General features: G+C 58.8%; 1 protein-coding gene across 1 annotated transcript in view; it reads right to left on the reverse strand.

Annotated features, from left to right (window-relative positions):
- Positions 1 to 10,487: 10,487 nt before the first annotated feature.
- The window catches only part of LOC102372714 (vasotocin-neurophysin VT-like), a 4,188-nt gene continuing 1,993 nt past the window's right edge, over positions 10,488 to 12,682 (reverse strand). Inside the window, exons 2-3 of the mRNA XM_006020907.3 lie at positions 11,893 to 12,094; positions 10,488 to 10,978 (exon numbers count right to left, since the gene is read on the reverse strand). Coding sequence (XP_006020969.2) covers positions 10,815 to 10,978; positions 11,893 to 12,094 — 366 coding nt within the window. The 3' untranslated portion in view covers positions 10,488 to 10,814. The remainder of the gene's footprint in view (positions 10,979 to 11,892; positions 12,095 to 12,682) is intronic.

Below are 12,682 nucleotides of genomic sequence, written 5' to 3' on the forward strand. Positions count from 1 at the left end.
CCTGCCTATGCAGGGGGTCGGACTCGATCTATTGAGGTCCCTTCCGACCCTAACATCTATGAATCTATGAATAGACCAGGAGGTCCCGGTATGTGGTCCACGCTTTGCACTGGGCCTGGCTTTCCTATATTGTCCTCTGTTAAAAGCCTGATGCTGGGGCATGTGGCCCAGAGGTCTTAGGAGGTGGGGGTAAGTGGAGGTGTTCGGGTAGGTGACGCAGAAGCTCCCAGGTTCATGACGAAAGTGTGCTCAGTGCTTGCCTGGCACCCCAGACCCTCGGAGGTCCCGGTATGTGGTCCACGCTTTGCACTGGGCCTGGCTTTCCTATATTGTCCTCTGTTAAAAGCCTGATGCTGGGGCATGTGGCCCAGAGGTCTTAGGAGGTGGGGGTAAGTGGAGGTGTTCGGGTAGGTGACGCAGAAGCTCCCAGGTTCATGACGAAAGTGTGCTCAGTGCTTGCCTGGCACCCCAGACCCTCATGGGTCGGCGTGTTCTGGGGGAAGATTACCCTGCACTAAGCCACCCAGCCCCTTCTGCAGGTCTCTTGCCCATTGCCTGCCCTTGTCCTCCAGCTCTGCTTGGATTTAGAGCCGCCGACACCTGAGGGAGACCTGAGGAGGCCAGGGACAGTGCCACGTGCAAGGCGTCTGCGTGATCCTGCAGCCCCGTGGTTGCACCTCGCCAGTGGGCTGAGGTCCTTGGAGTGACGCCGAGTTCCTGTGACGGGGCCTCCTTACATGCCCATCTTCTGCAGGGAGTCACCGTGGCCATGCTCAGAAGATCAGCAACCGAGAGGAGCATGCAGGTGCCTCCATAAGGGTCTGATATCAGTTATCTGTGGTCCAGGGTGCTGCCACCGGGGCACTGCAGCCAGGGGCTCACATCAGGCCCTGCAGACGGGAGTGTAGAGGTCATGCCCCAAGGGAGAGATGGCTTGCACTGAGATCAGAGGAGATGGGCTGGGCGGGTCATTTAAGGGTTGTGAAACCTAGGGGAGGGGGGTCTTTCCTGGGAAGAGCATGTGGAGCCACCCTGCGTCCAGCTCTGTGGCCCTTCAGGTGAGAGATGCAGAGGAGGAGGGGGCCGGAGGTGCAGGGCATTGGCCTGAGTTCAGGTCCTTGCTTCCTGCAGGACCTTGGTAAGGTCCTTGGGAAGTGGCCTCCTTCCCAAGACCCCTGTAGCCTAATTAGTGCCTTAGCAGAGGTAGGTGCCCAGCCCCCAGGCAGCCGGGGGAATAGGGGGCACCTTCAGCAAGCCGGGGTGAAATGGAGGGCAAAGGAGTGCGATTTCGGCTGAGCTGCTCAGGGAGCAGGTGTCTGCCTGGCCAGAGAGGCAAGGCTTGAGCTCTGCCTAGCCGCGACAGACCCAGGGACCCGCATCCCCCTGCAAAAGACTTGGGTTCAAGTCCTTTTTCTGTCTAAACCAGAGCAGGGACTTGACCCCTTATCACAGGGCTGCATCTCTGCGCGCCAGCCACCAATGCATGGGTTATGCCACCGAGGGGAGACCCCCACCTCAGGGCTGCGGCCTGTCCTGGGGACAGGAGGATTCAAGTCCTTGCACTTGTCTGTCTCACGTATGCAGTCGTCCGAGTACGCTTGATGGGAGGGAGGTCTGCGTGGCGAGTCCTGCTCAGGGCCCTGGGTGTGAGCTCTGGGCAGCGCTGGGTTTTGAGGCAACATCAGCATTTGGTCGGCTTTGCGCTGGTAGAAACGTGGGTGCCCATGGGGCTCGGCAGACACTGCAGGGTGGATCTGGGGAGAGCAGCGGTGCCCAAATGGGGGGCACAGGCGGACGCTTTGCCTCTCCTGCCGCCACCGTACCTCACAGGATCTGGGGCTTCTGGGATCGTGCCTCGGGACGGGCGTGGTGCTCACAAAACACGCTCCTGCAGGAGATCCTGGTTGCAGGGTCTGGCTTTTCCTCTCAGTCAGACCCATCACCAACCACATTTGGGGTCAGGAGGGATTTGGTCAGACTGGCATGATTTGTAGGTGGTTTCTGCAGTGGGGGGCACTTTTCCTAGGATCCTCTGAGCAGCTGCTTCTCCATCGTGCCAGGGGCAGAGCATTGGCCATGACCATCTTTTCCCTGTGCCACGTGCTAAGGTGTTTTTGGTGCTTTGGGTTTTGTGCCTTGTAGCGGCGGGTATGCTAAGGTGTTTTTGGTGCTTCGAGTTTTGTGCCTTGTAGCGGCGGGTGAGGGTTGGAGGTGGCAAAGTTGGGAGGTTTCCTGTGGGCACCGGGAACCGGGCTCAATGGCTTGGGAAGCCCCTTTCCAGTGCTGCTCCTAACCATACAGACCCCGTAGCTAGAGGAGCAATTGGAGAAGGTGTGCGCTGAGCAGTCTGCGCCCCATCTTGCCCTGGAGAGGTGTGTTGGCTGAGTAGCACCGGGGGGCGTTAGCTCTGCCTCTGCCCACGCTGCAGCTAGTGGAGCCTGGTCCAAAGCCTACCATGAGATGGTTCATTTTCCCCAAGCGAGACGGGCAAGGGCTGGCTTTGTATGGCAGCGCTCGGGGTTTGTGCCAGAGGGAAGAGGAGGGCAGAAGACGCAGTGCCAGCGGTTAATGAGCCAGGCGGACACACGGCGCAATCAGTCAGGGACTCTGTTCACCTCCACCCCTCACCTTCATTAACACAATTAGCAGCTCCCAGCTCACATCAACTCCTTAAGCGTGGACTGTGCCCTGAAATCCTTATGTTAATGGAGTCTAATGATCTACTAATCTTCCCTCCCCGCAGCCCTCGGCCTGCTTAATTGGTGGAGCCATTGGCCCGGACACTTAACGGTTGTGTAATGGGTAGCATTTGTCCTCCTCGTGGTTTTGCCTTATGATTTGCCACTTACTGAGGGCGCGGCAGACAATAGCAGGGGTCAGAGAGGCTCCGTCTCCTCTGTCTTCCACGTCTGAGCGAGGTCAGGCAGCCGGCGGGGAGGAGCGAGTCCTTGCTTTACACCATTGATTGGGGGAAAAAGAAGGACTCGGTGGTGTCTGCTCATAGCCTGGGAGTGTCCTGGTGTCGTCTGCGCTGTGGCTGCAAGGCCAGCGTCTTGCCAATGCTGGTACGAGACCCAGGTGGAGGGGGCTCCCCTGCATCCCTCTGCCCTGATACTAATTTCTTAGTGGCATGAATCAAGAGGCATCATGATGGTAATAGCTCAAGGGGCGAATCTGTCCCACTCCAGTTGTTCCAGCTGGGGTGCAGCCGGAGAGCAACGCGTGTCCTATGAGCTGGCGTCACCCCGGGGCTGCTTTTCCCCTGGGGAGCTCCCAGCATGGTGCAAACCTCACTAAAGCCTTGTTGGAGGGCAGCAGATAATACAGTGTCCAAAGGGATGGGCCGGGGGGGGGATCTCCATGCAAACCTCTCCTCTGCTACTGAATTCCTGTGCGATGCTGCAGGGCAAGAGGCACAAAGGGAAGGAGACGCTCGCTTGAGTTCAGCACCGAGACTCTCAAACCCTCTGGTCAGCTGAAGGTGCCCGAGTTTGCACCAGGAAAGTCCCAAAGGCCTTGACATTTTTCCTCTGGGCTTACGCACAGCCACTCAAATCCGCGCGAGCGCCAAGGCCATCCTCTGGGTCACCCTCGGGGCCTGATCCACTAGGCATCCTCAGATCGTGCCCCCTCCCCAGCATCCTAGTGGTCAGAGCCCAGCTGGGAGGGAGAAGACCCAAGCTCACATCCCTCCTCGTGGCTGATTTGGAGCCGTGGTTTGAACCCGGGGCTGCGGAGCGGCCCTGATCAAGGGGCTACCCCGTCTGGGATCCCGCTGGTGAAGCTGCTCTGCTTTGCGTTCGACGGGAAGTGCTCTAACCACTACACGAGGCAGTCAAGCTCCTTCACCCCCTGGCTCCATGAGTGTGCCATCCTGAAATGCGAAGCTTTGACAAGGGGAGACTGGCTGAGCCTGGGGGATGCCAGGCTTGCAACTGGAGGCCCCACCTCTTGCTCCACCTCCCTTGGAGAGCTGCCTCCTACCCGGGACTTGATAAATAGGTGCTGCCCAAGCTTGGTGGTAGATGCTGCTGGGCACTTGCCTCCAGGCTTCTCTGCTAACACCAAACCGCCGCTGCCCTGCTCTGATAGTAAGCATGCTCCTTGATACTGAGGTTTTTAAGACCCAGGTAGACAAAGCCTTGGTTGGGTTTGGGGCTGGTCCAGCTTTGAGCAGGGGGTTGGACTTGATGTGACCTCCTGAGATCCCTTCCAGCCCTCGCTGTTTATGATTTCTTCTCTCTCTCTCTCTCTCATTTGAGATGCACGCAGTGCTTAAGTCTGCCGGAGACGGGCTCGTTGCATCGACACCACCAGAACTTCAGCCGGTGGGATCGGACCCCATCGAGGGCACTGCTGCGGGGGTGAAAATGGGGGCAGGGAAAGGTGAGGAGATGAGAAGCAGCTCTCAGATGGAGGTACCTGTTTAATTATGGTGGCCCCAGGACTTTGACCCCTTGGCACTGGGCTTGAGGGAGTGAGCTGCAGAAAACGCCTGCCTGGAAAGCAGAAAGCAGGTGGGGAGGAAGGTCCAGGTAGAGCCTCCTCTCTCTCTCTCTCTCTCTCATTGAACCTGGGTGCTTTCCTTTGCTTTGCTTTGCTTTTCTTTTCACTTTGGTGACTAGAAAATCTGCTGGGGGAAAAGATGCAGTTTGGGACCATCTGAAACTCGGTGAACTTGTGATGACATGGGTGGTGAAGCTGTGCCGGAAATAGCAGGGAGGTTGAAAAGGTGTGAAACAACGTACCGGCCTTGTTGTTTGGAAGTGGCTTTTTTCAGTTTCTTTTGAACTTCACAGACCTTTTCTCAAAGGAGGGAGCTCCATTGTCCGAAAACAACGCAGGGCTCTTTGGCCAGGGTCAGTGAAAAGATCCCGTCCTTCCCTCCCTCTCCCCGGTCTGGTCACCAAACCAAACCAATCTGCTCTGTGCGCATCTCTGCTTTCTATAATGGGCCGGTTGTTTCCAGCTAACGAGCCTGTGGGGTTCCCTGCCAATTAAGCACCATAGGTTTAATTTCAAGATTGCTTTTAACCCATTGTAGAAGTATTTTGGTGACCCCAGGCCCTGTGTAAGGTCGGATCGCCTCTGCCCTGCTCTCAGCGATTGTTAACATGAGGACCCAGAGCCCTGGCGTGAGGCTGGGGAGCTCCTGCGCCCGCCCGCCCCGACGCTGGGTGCTGGCCTCGCGCTGCTGTAAATGCAGATTAATGCACGAGGCTCTGCATGGCCCATGCTGACCCCAGGTGTTACTGGGGTCTCCTCGTGCCCCGCTGTGGGGCTTGGTGCTGTACAAACAGGATGGGGGCTGAGACGGTCTCTCTCTCTGCCTCCCAGGAGGGGCTTTGTGGGTTGGGGAACCAAGGTCAGGGATTTAAAGGCATTCGAGCGCTTGAAGATGCGGAGTGGCCTCGAGTGAGAATTGAATGAACACCTGGCACTTGACTTGAAAGAGCGTCCGACTGGGGCTTCTCAGTGTGATCAGCTGGGAGGGAAAGGCCCCATCCGGCCCCGGCAGAGCCCACGCAGCTCTAGTGAGAGCCCCTCTCTTGTAAATCCAAAGTACCTCGAACCATCAGATCCCACCTCACCTGCCCCAAGTGGTCGCCCCGTGGCTTTTTACTGAGGCTTTTGGGCGAGCATCTCGCCACCAGCCCACACAGGGCAGGTTTGCTGTGTCCGTAAGGAGTGCAGTGTGTGCATGTGTTTGTGCACGTGAGCGTGTAGGTGTGTCCATGGGACCTTTTGTAGATCATAAGGAGTGCAATGTGTGTGTGAATCCCCAGGAGACCTTCTGTAGATCATAAGGCATGCAGTGTGTGTATGTGTGCGCACGTGTGCATACGTGTGAATCCCCATGGGACCTGTAGATCACCAGCAGGTGACAAGGCTCTCCGGAGCCCAGCAGCCGCCTCTACATACCAGCAGGGCTCACCTGGGAAGAGTTTGGACATTGCGATGCAGACAGAAAGCGCAGGCCAGGGAGACAGGCCATGGGGCACTTCTGGGGGCAGGGATGGCTGGAAGGGGGCAGCTCTTGGGAAGGGGGTGAGGGAGAGCAGAGGTGCTCGGAGGACCAAGTCAGGGTGGAAGGGGTATTGGAGAGGCTGCAAAGGGGTCTGGGCATTGCCCAGTGAGTCGTCCATGAGCATCTGTGCACTCATCAGAGCTCCTAGAAATGGGCCCTTCTGGTGCCTCTGGGCTCGACCTGGCACCGCGGGGCTCGAGTGCCCCCTCCCTGTGTCTGCAGATGTGCTCCAAGCCCGGAGGTGCTCTGGCGAGGGACGCTCCTCTGAGCCCTTCCTCTCTGTCGGGTTTGGAAGCGGGTCCTGCGAGCAAACCCTGAAAAGTCGCTGGGGTGGAGTGAGGCGGGGATGGGCAGGCTCCTTCACGCCAGCACACTGCCGCGGTGGTGCAGACAAGCCCCCGGGACCCTTTGTCATCTCCCAGACCTCCTCAACAGGTGAAATCAAATTGGGAGGCTCGGTCTAGAAGGTCAAAGGTTGACCAGAGTCTAGTGGCCCTCTTGGCTAGTGTGGCTGGGGCCCGCCAGCATCTGCACCTGACGGCACAAGGCGTGGATGTGGCTGGTATCACATCTGCCTGCCTTTGAACCACCAGCCTGCAGGGCTAGATGCCCACGTTGCCTTTGGCTCCAGCTCACCTCTGCTGGCCATTGTCCCCTTATATGACCTTGCGGAGCTGGGATCAGCTGCTCCCGTCCACGTGTTGAGATGCTAAGGACAGACGGGTCCCAGCGGTGGCTGACTCTTGCACAGGGTGATGGAGCCTTGTCCCCGTCTGGGCGCCATCTCTCCCAGAGATTTTCCCTCTGCCCAAAAGCTTGCAAAGAACATGTTTTCCAACTATTTAGTTGGTCTAATAACTAATATCACATCTACCCAAAGTACCTCGTCTGCCCCTCTCTCCCAGAGGTGCATGAGGACTGGATCCAAGGCTTGACACCTTCCAAGGGCTTCCCCACAGCCCCGCCCCAGCTGGGATGTCCAGCATCGAGGAGAGTCTGTGGTTGTGACCAGAAGCCCCTGGAAACTTTCCCTTCTTTGTGCGCCCCACAACTGAAGCCCCGCAGTGTGGCTCTTCCCAACTCTGCCTCAGTTTCCCCATCTGCACTGTGGGGCTAGTTACCATATCCTGTTATATACCAATGCACCTTGTTTTTCCCCCCACAAATTCAGCTGCTGGAAATTGGGTTGCACGTTGTAAGTAAGGAAATGTGGTAATAGCTATTTCTGCCTCTGCCGGGGGTCCCCGGCTGCTGGCTGTGGGTGCTCTCTCTTTCCGCAGAAAAAGGGTTTTTTTCTTCATTCTGCTTTTCAAAAACAGGCTGCGGATCCTATGGGGCAGCATGTTGTGTGTGGGGAAATATGGTACCTAGGCTACCATCCCAGCTACCCATCCTGGTCGCCTCCAAGCCCGGGCAGTGTGTCCCAGAGTCCTCTCGCTCGGAGGGTCACTTGCTGCCACTTGCACGGGCCGCAGCTTCGGCATTGGCCCCCTCGATTTTGAGGGTTTAGCTTCTGGGAGGCTTGGGGCGGTCTTAGGATCCTGCGCCTGGTTCACGGCAGGGTCCAGCATGCATGGCTAGCACCCCTCTGAGCAGCCCCTTTCAGGGGTGCATCTCTGGGTGATTTCCTTCTCTGGGTTTGGCGCTGTCAGGCTGGGCTGAGGCCGGGTCAAGCCTCCTTTCTCCTCCGCTGCGGGGCCAGGTGGGGTGACGTTAAGTCCCCTTCTCCCCTGCAGGTCCAGGCTGCCCCCTGCCTCCCTCCACACAGCCGATGAGGATCCGTGATGCCTGGCCTGGGTGCCAGATTGGGACCAGCAGCTGGATCCAGCCTGCGGACATACTGGGCACCGCCCGTCCAGCCTGCCAGGCACAAAGGTTGAGCATTGCTGTTGCAGGACACAGCAAGGCTCGGCACCGTGCTCCAGTCTGGCGGGGCTCCTAGGAGAAGTGGGAAGGTCCCCGCTTGCCTGGGAGCAGACTGCACAAAGCCCCCGAGCGCCTGCTGGGGACTCAGAGGGTCGTCGGGTGCGATCTGGTATTACCTGGCTCACTGCTCCTAAAGCCGCTGGCTTCGGGCCCTCGTCATCCAAGCTGAAGTCTCCGTGCACCGCTCACCCGGCAGAATTGTCTGCTCCGTGCCCCGAGCTCATTTATTCAACTCTGGCGTCTTTTCTAGGTGCCCTCCTGGCCCTCAGCACAGGGCCCTGCACCCTGTCAGCGCAGGAGGCTGGATTCTCCTTCCATTAGTGGCAATCAGGCGCAGGAAACCCAGCGCTCTAAATCAGCTATCCGTTTGGGCGCGCTGCCCCCTTGCCCTGCTTGGCGAAGGGCCTAACTGATACGGGCTGCAGATGAGCTGCATTTCCTGCACCCTTGGCTCTCAGCCTCGACTCCAAGCCTCCGTCATGAGCCTCCCTGGAAAATGCCAGCTCTTTGCTTTCACTCGCTCTTTGACTATGGAAAAATCCTAGAGCGATTCTTCTGTTGCGAAGGACCCAGGGAGACCGTGGCGGGGCAGCGTGTATCAGTCACTCCAGGTTCCTCTTTTCCTCTTTGAAATCTCACGGATCATGAGAGGTGTTTGCACACCTAAGTGTGCTATCGTTGTGTGGCACCCTTGGACAGATCTCAAGGCACCCGAGGGTGCACCTGGAGAATCGCTGCCCACGTGCTGTCATTTCTGAGCATGCCAGTGGGATCTGCATCATGGGACCCTGTATCCTTTGTGTATTGCTGTATTTTAACAGCGGTTATGCTAGGTGCTTTCCACCAAAACCTTCCAGGAGTGCCTTCCTGCACGTAACAAAGGCACAAAGAAAAAGCCGCTAACGAGCTTCTGGGCCTTGATAGTGTAAAACGTGTAACGTGTCTTGGGCAGGGGGGGAAACCCTGTCGTGAGCCAGGGGTACCAGTGAGCTGAGATGTCCCAGGCAGACCTGGACACAGGCGTGGGCGAACCGGCCCGGACAGAAAGGGGGGCCTGAAAATGAAAAAAAATGACAATTGCAAAGAAAAAGTTTTAATATTGTGCATATACGGGACTGCTGCTGTTATCAATTGAGAACGAATTCTTTAAAGACATCGATACCACGGATGTGATAAAGACTTTTGCAACAAAAAAATGCTGCAGAGTGGCGAAGGGGGGCCTGATACTAAAAGTTTGCCCGGGGCCGCCAGGAGTCTAGGTACGGCGCTGGCCCCAGGCAGCGGGGAGCGTGGTGGAGATACCAGGGACAAGGAACCAAACCTTTCTCAGGGGCAAAACTCACCAACCCCTTCCAAGGACCGTGGAGGAGACGGCATGGCGTTTCCAGCCTTTTGCCCAGCAACGCCTCTCCTACAGGAGCTGCAGCTTTGGGCCCAGACTCTGCAAGAAAGGAAGCAGGTTTCTGATGCACCATCCGATGCGTTCACTCCGGGGAGAAGCGTGGCAGGAAACTTGTGCCTTGAGCTCCCTCCTTCTGCTTCCTCTCTGCTGAGGGGCTGAATGGCTTGAGTTGTGACGTTGGTGTCCACCCAAGCAGACCTGGATCGTAGCATCTATCTTGGGCAGGCAGCATCGGGGTGGGAGCTATTGCTCTCCCAGACGTGGGAGTCAGAGGCGTGCGTGCAGCTGCCGGCTGAGGCCGGCCATCAGGGTGCAATGGCAAGTGCAAGTACTTCCCTTGTGTTTAACCCTGGTGGCTGGTGCGAGCAGGACCCTCGCTGGCTCTCAGGCCCGGGAGCTGGTTGCTCCACGGGAGATGTGTAGAGCTGCCCCTGCAACCCCCCTCCAGATTTTCCTTCCCTGGGACGACTTCCTGGGGCTCGTAAGACTTGTGTTCAGCTCCTTGGTGCCCATGTGCTCTGCCCTGTACCCGTATCAGATGCGGGGGGACGTCCGTCCCTGCATGATGGGACCCTGCGTCCTTTGTGCAGTGCTGCATGACAGCCGCACGGCTACACTAAGGTCCGACCCGCCGACCTGGCAGGATGCCACCTCCCCCCGGCGGTGAGATGCCGAGGGCGCGGGGGAGCATTGCAAGTGGACGGGGCAGGGCTTTTGAGGGCCACTTCCCACAGCCTGCCTGGAGGCCGCTCAGGTTAGAAAGCCTCAGCCTGGGGTTGAGCCCCGGCGTGGCACTTGTCCAGGGGCTGAGCAGCTGAAGAAGGGCCCCCCACTTTGCTCCTCTCTGCCACTGTTTCGCTCTGGGAAAGGTGAGTTTTGAGTTTTGGAAATCGTCCAAGGAACAGGAGGAAGCCATGCAGTAAGGGGTGCTCTTCCCTCTGGGATTAGGGGTAGTGTCCTGCTGCAGGAGGGGCTCGATTGGCCCCCCAGCCTCCTGCTTGCATTATTCGCCCCAGCTCCTGGGGGCAGGGAGCCCGAGGCCGTTTAAAGCAGAGGGACTTGGCAACTCTTTGGGGGTCTGCATGGGGATGGCACAGGGGCTCTGCGGCCCCCAGCTGAGCGAGGCGGGGAGGCCGAGCGCTAAAGCGTCTGTGGACTGCACTGGCTGCGGAGCAACAGGCCTCCCGTCTGGGCCTCTCAGCAGTCGGTCTCCTGCGGGGGTTTATGCCCTACTTTTCAAAGCCAGTTTGCAGGACCCTGGGTGAATCGGACTCCCGCGGCCCAGGCCTCCAGGGCAAGCGTCACAGCACAGAGCAGACGAGCGCAGTGCAGTAAAATATTTATTGGCCATGTATTTACAAGGACCTCAAGGGCTTGTGCCCCTGCCCCCTTGGGGGGCTGCGGGCCCGACGCGCCCCCTCGGCTGCGTGAATGCTTCGCGACGTCGCCGCCCTCCCTTCAGTAGCCCTGGTGCTTGCCCTGCTGCTTCCGGTTGGCCAGGTGCATCAGCTTGAGCAGGAGGTCGCCGGCCGAGCCGTCCAGGATGGTCAGGTTCTTCTCCGAAAGCTGCCGACTTTTGTCGCCGTCTTCGTCCAGGCAGACGGGATCCATGGCGCAGCTCTCTGCAGGGGCAGGGGAGGAAACCAAGACATCAGCACTGAAATGAGGCGCTACGACGCAGCTACTGCTACAGCCAAAAGCAGGCTCCTACTCCGCTCGAGCTCCAGCTTCGTCTCCCTTATTGACCAGGGCATCCCGCCCTGCCTGGATTTCTGTGCAACATGCACAGGCCACACATGTGTTTCTAGGCAAACCGGTTATGCCCAGAGCTTGGGAGAAGGGACCGGGAGTCCTGAGCTTCGGGTCTGCCCTGTGCAAACTTGGGGACACCACGTCGCTGCTCTGTGCCTCGGTTTCCCTGCCTCACAGGCAGCTGGATGGTGCCCTATGCCAGCCGAAGCACTGGCCTCTCTCATCCTAGGCCTGGTGGTGCTCATTGCTCTGCCTTGCTCCCCTTCCTCGGGGAGCTGGGCTGAGGACAAAGCCCCAGATTGAACCCCTCCGCCCCCCATCCTGCATCCCATGATATGATATCTGCAGGAGCCTGCCGCGCTTTGCTCTTGGCCTCTCCGTCGTGCCCGGCCCTGCCCTGCTGTGCGGCACCCAGCGCGCTCTGGTCCCGGCCGAGCCGACCTGCTGCACCACCGCTTATGCCACACCTGTTACTCTCAAAGAAAGGACCAGGATGTGGCTGGATGTGGGATGGGGGGTGCAAAGTGTCCCAGGCACTGAGACATCAACTTAGGCCGTGGGTAACCTGGGCTCAAATCCCTCCTCTGCCACAGGCTCTCTGGGTGACCTTGGTCACCTCCCTTAGCTTTTTTGTTGCTGTGCCACCTTCCCTCATCGAGGGGGTGAGTGCACAAGAGACTATAAAGAGCATCACTGATGGGATGAGGCAGGTACCCAGGCTGGTGTCCGGGGATCTCCCCCCGCCCTGCCAGCTTGGTGCGATGCAAGGGGTGGCCCCTCTTACCGTCGCTGCAGCAGATCCCGGGGGCAGCACACCTGCCCCCCGCGCCGCAGGCTTTGCCCCCAGTCTCGCACGGGGACGGCAGGTAGTTCTCCTCCACGCAGCGCAGGGTCTCGGCAGTGCCCACGTAGCAGCCCAGCTCCTCCCCGCAGCAGATGTTGGGGCCAAAGCAGCTCCCTCTGTTCCCAGGGCCACAGGGCATGCACTGGAGCGGGGAGAGAGGACACAGATCAGCAGCTACGAGCAAGGAGGCAGGGGCAGGCTCTGAGAGTGCAGACCCCCTTCTCCTTCCCTCTCCGCTTGCTGCAGGTGATGCCCACAGCCCAACTCTCTCCAGAAGGGTGGGTGCATCCCACGGGGGTGCCAACCAGCCAATTAGGCCCCGGCCCCCTGATTTCTCCTGGTTGCAAGAGGATCCGGGCATCCTCCTTGGGTGCAGAAGAGCTGATTTCCAACATTGTCTCCTGCACCCGCCACCGGAGCATCAGGGCTGCCTTTCAGAGGCGTGCGTGCGTGTGTGCGTGTGTATCGCACGCACACGCTCCCTCCTCTGGATGTTCTGGCGGGCTGGTCAAGGCATTTAGGCACTTGCTATCTAGGTGGCTGAAGCCACTTGACCCAGCAGCTCTAGACTCTGCAAAGCAGCTGCGTCGCCCGGGCAGGTCCCTCCTGTCTCCCCTTGTACTCCCTGCCCAGCGTCGGGGCAGAGACTGCAAGTGTCAGGGCTGGGAGCAACCGGTTTGATCGCCTGCAGCTGCGGCCAGTGGAGGACGAAACCCTCCAGCTATTCACG

Source organism: Alligator sinensis, unplaced genomic scaffold (assembly GCF_000455745.1).
Source record: "Alligator sinensis unplaced genomic scaffold, ASM45574v1 scaffold12_1, whole genome shotgun sequence".
In the NCBI taxonomy this organism is placed as follows: domain Eukaryota; kingdom Metazoa; phylum Chordata; order Crocodylia; family Alligatoridae; genus Alligator; species Alligator sinensis.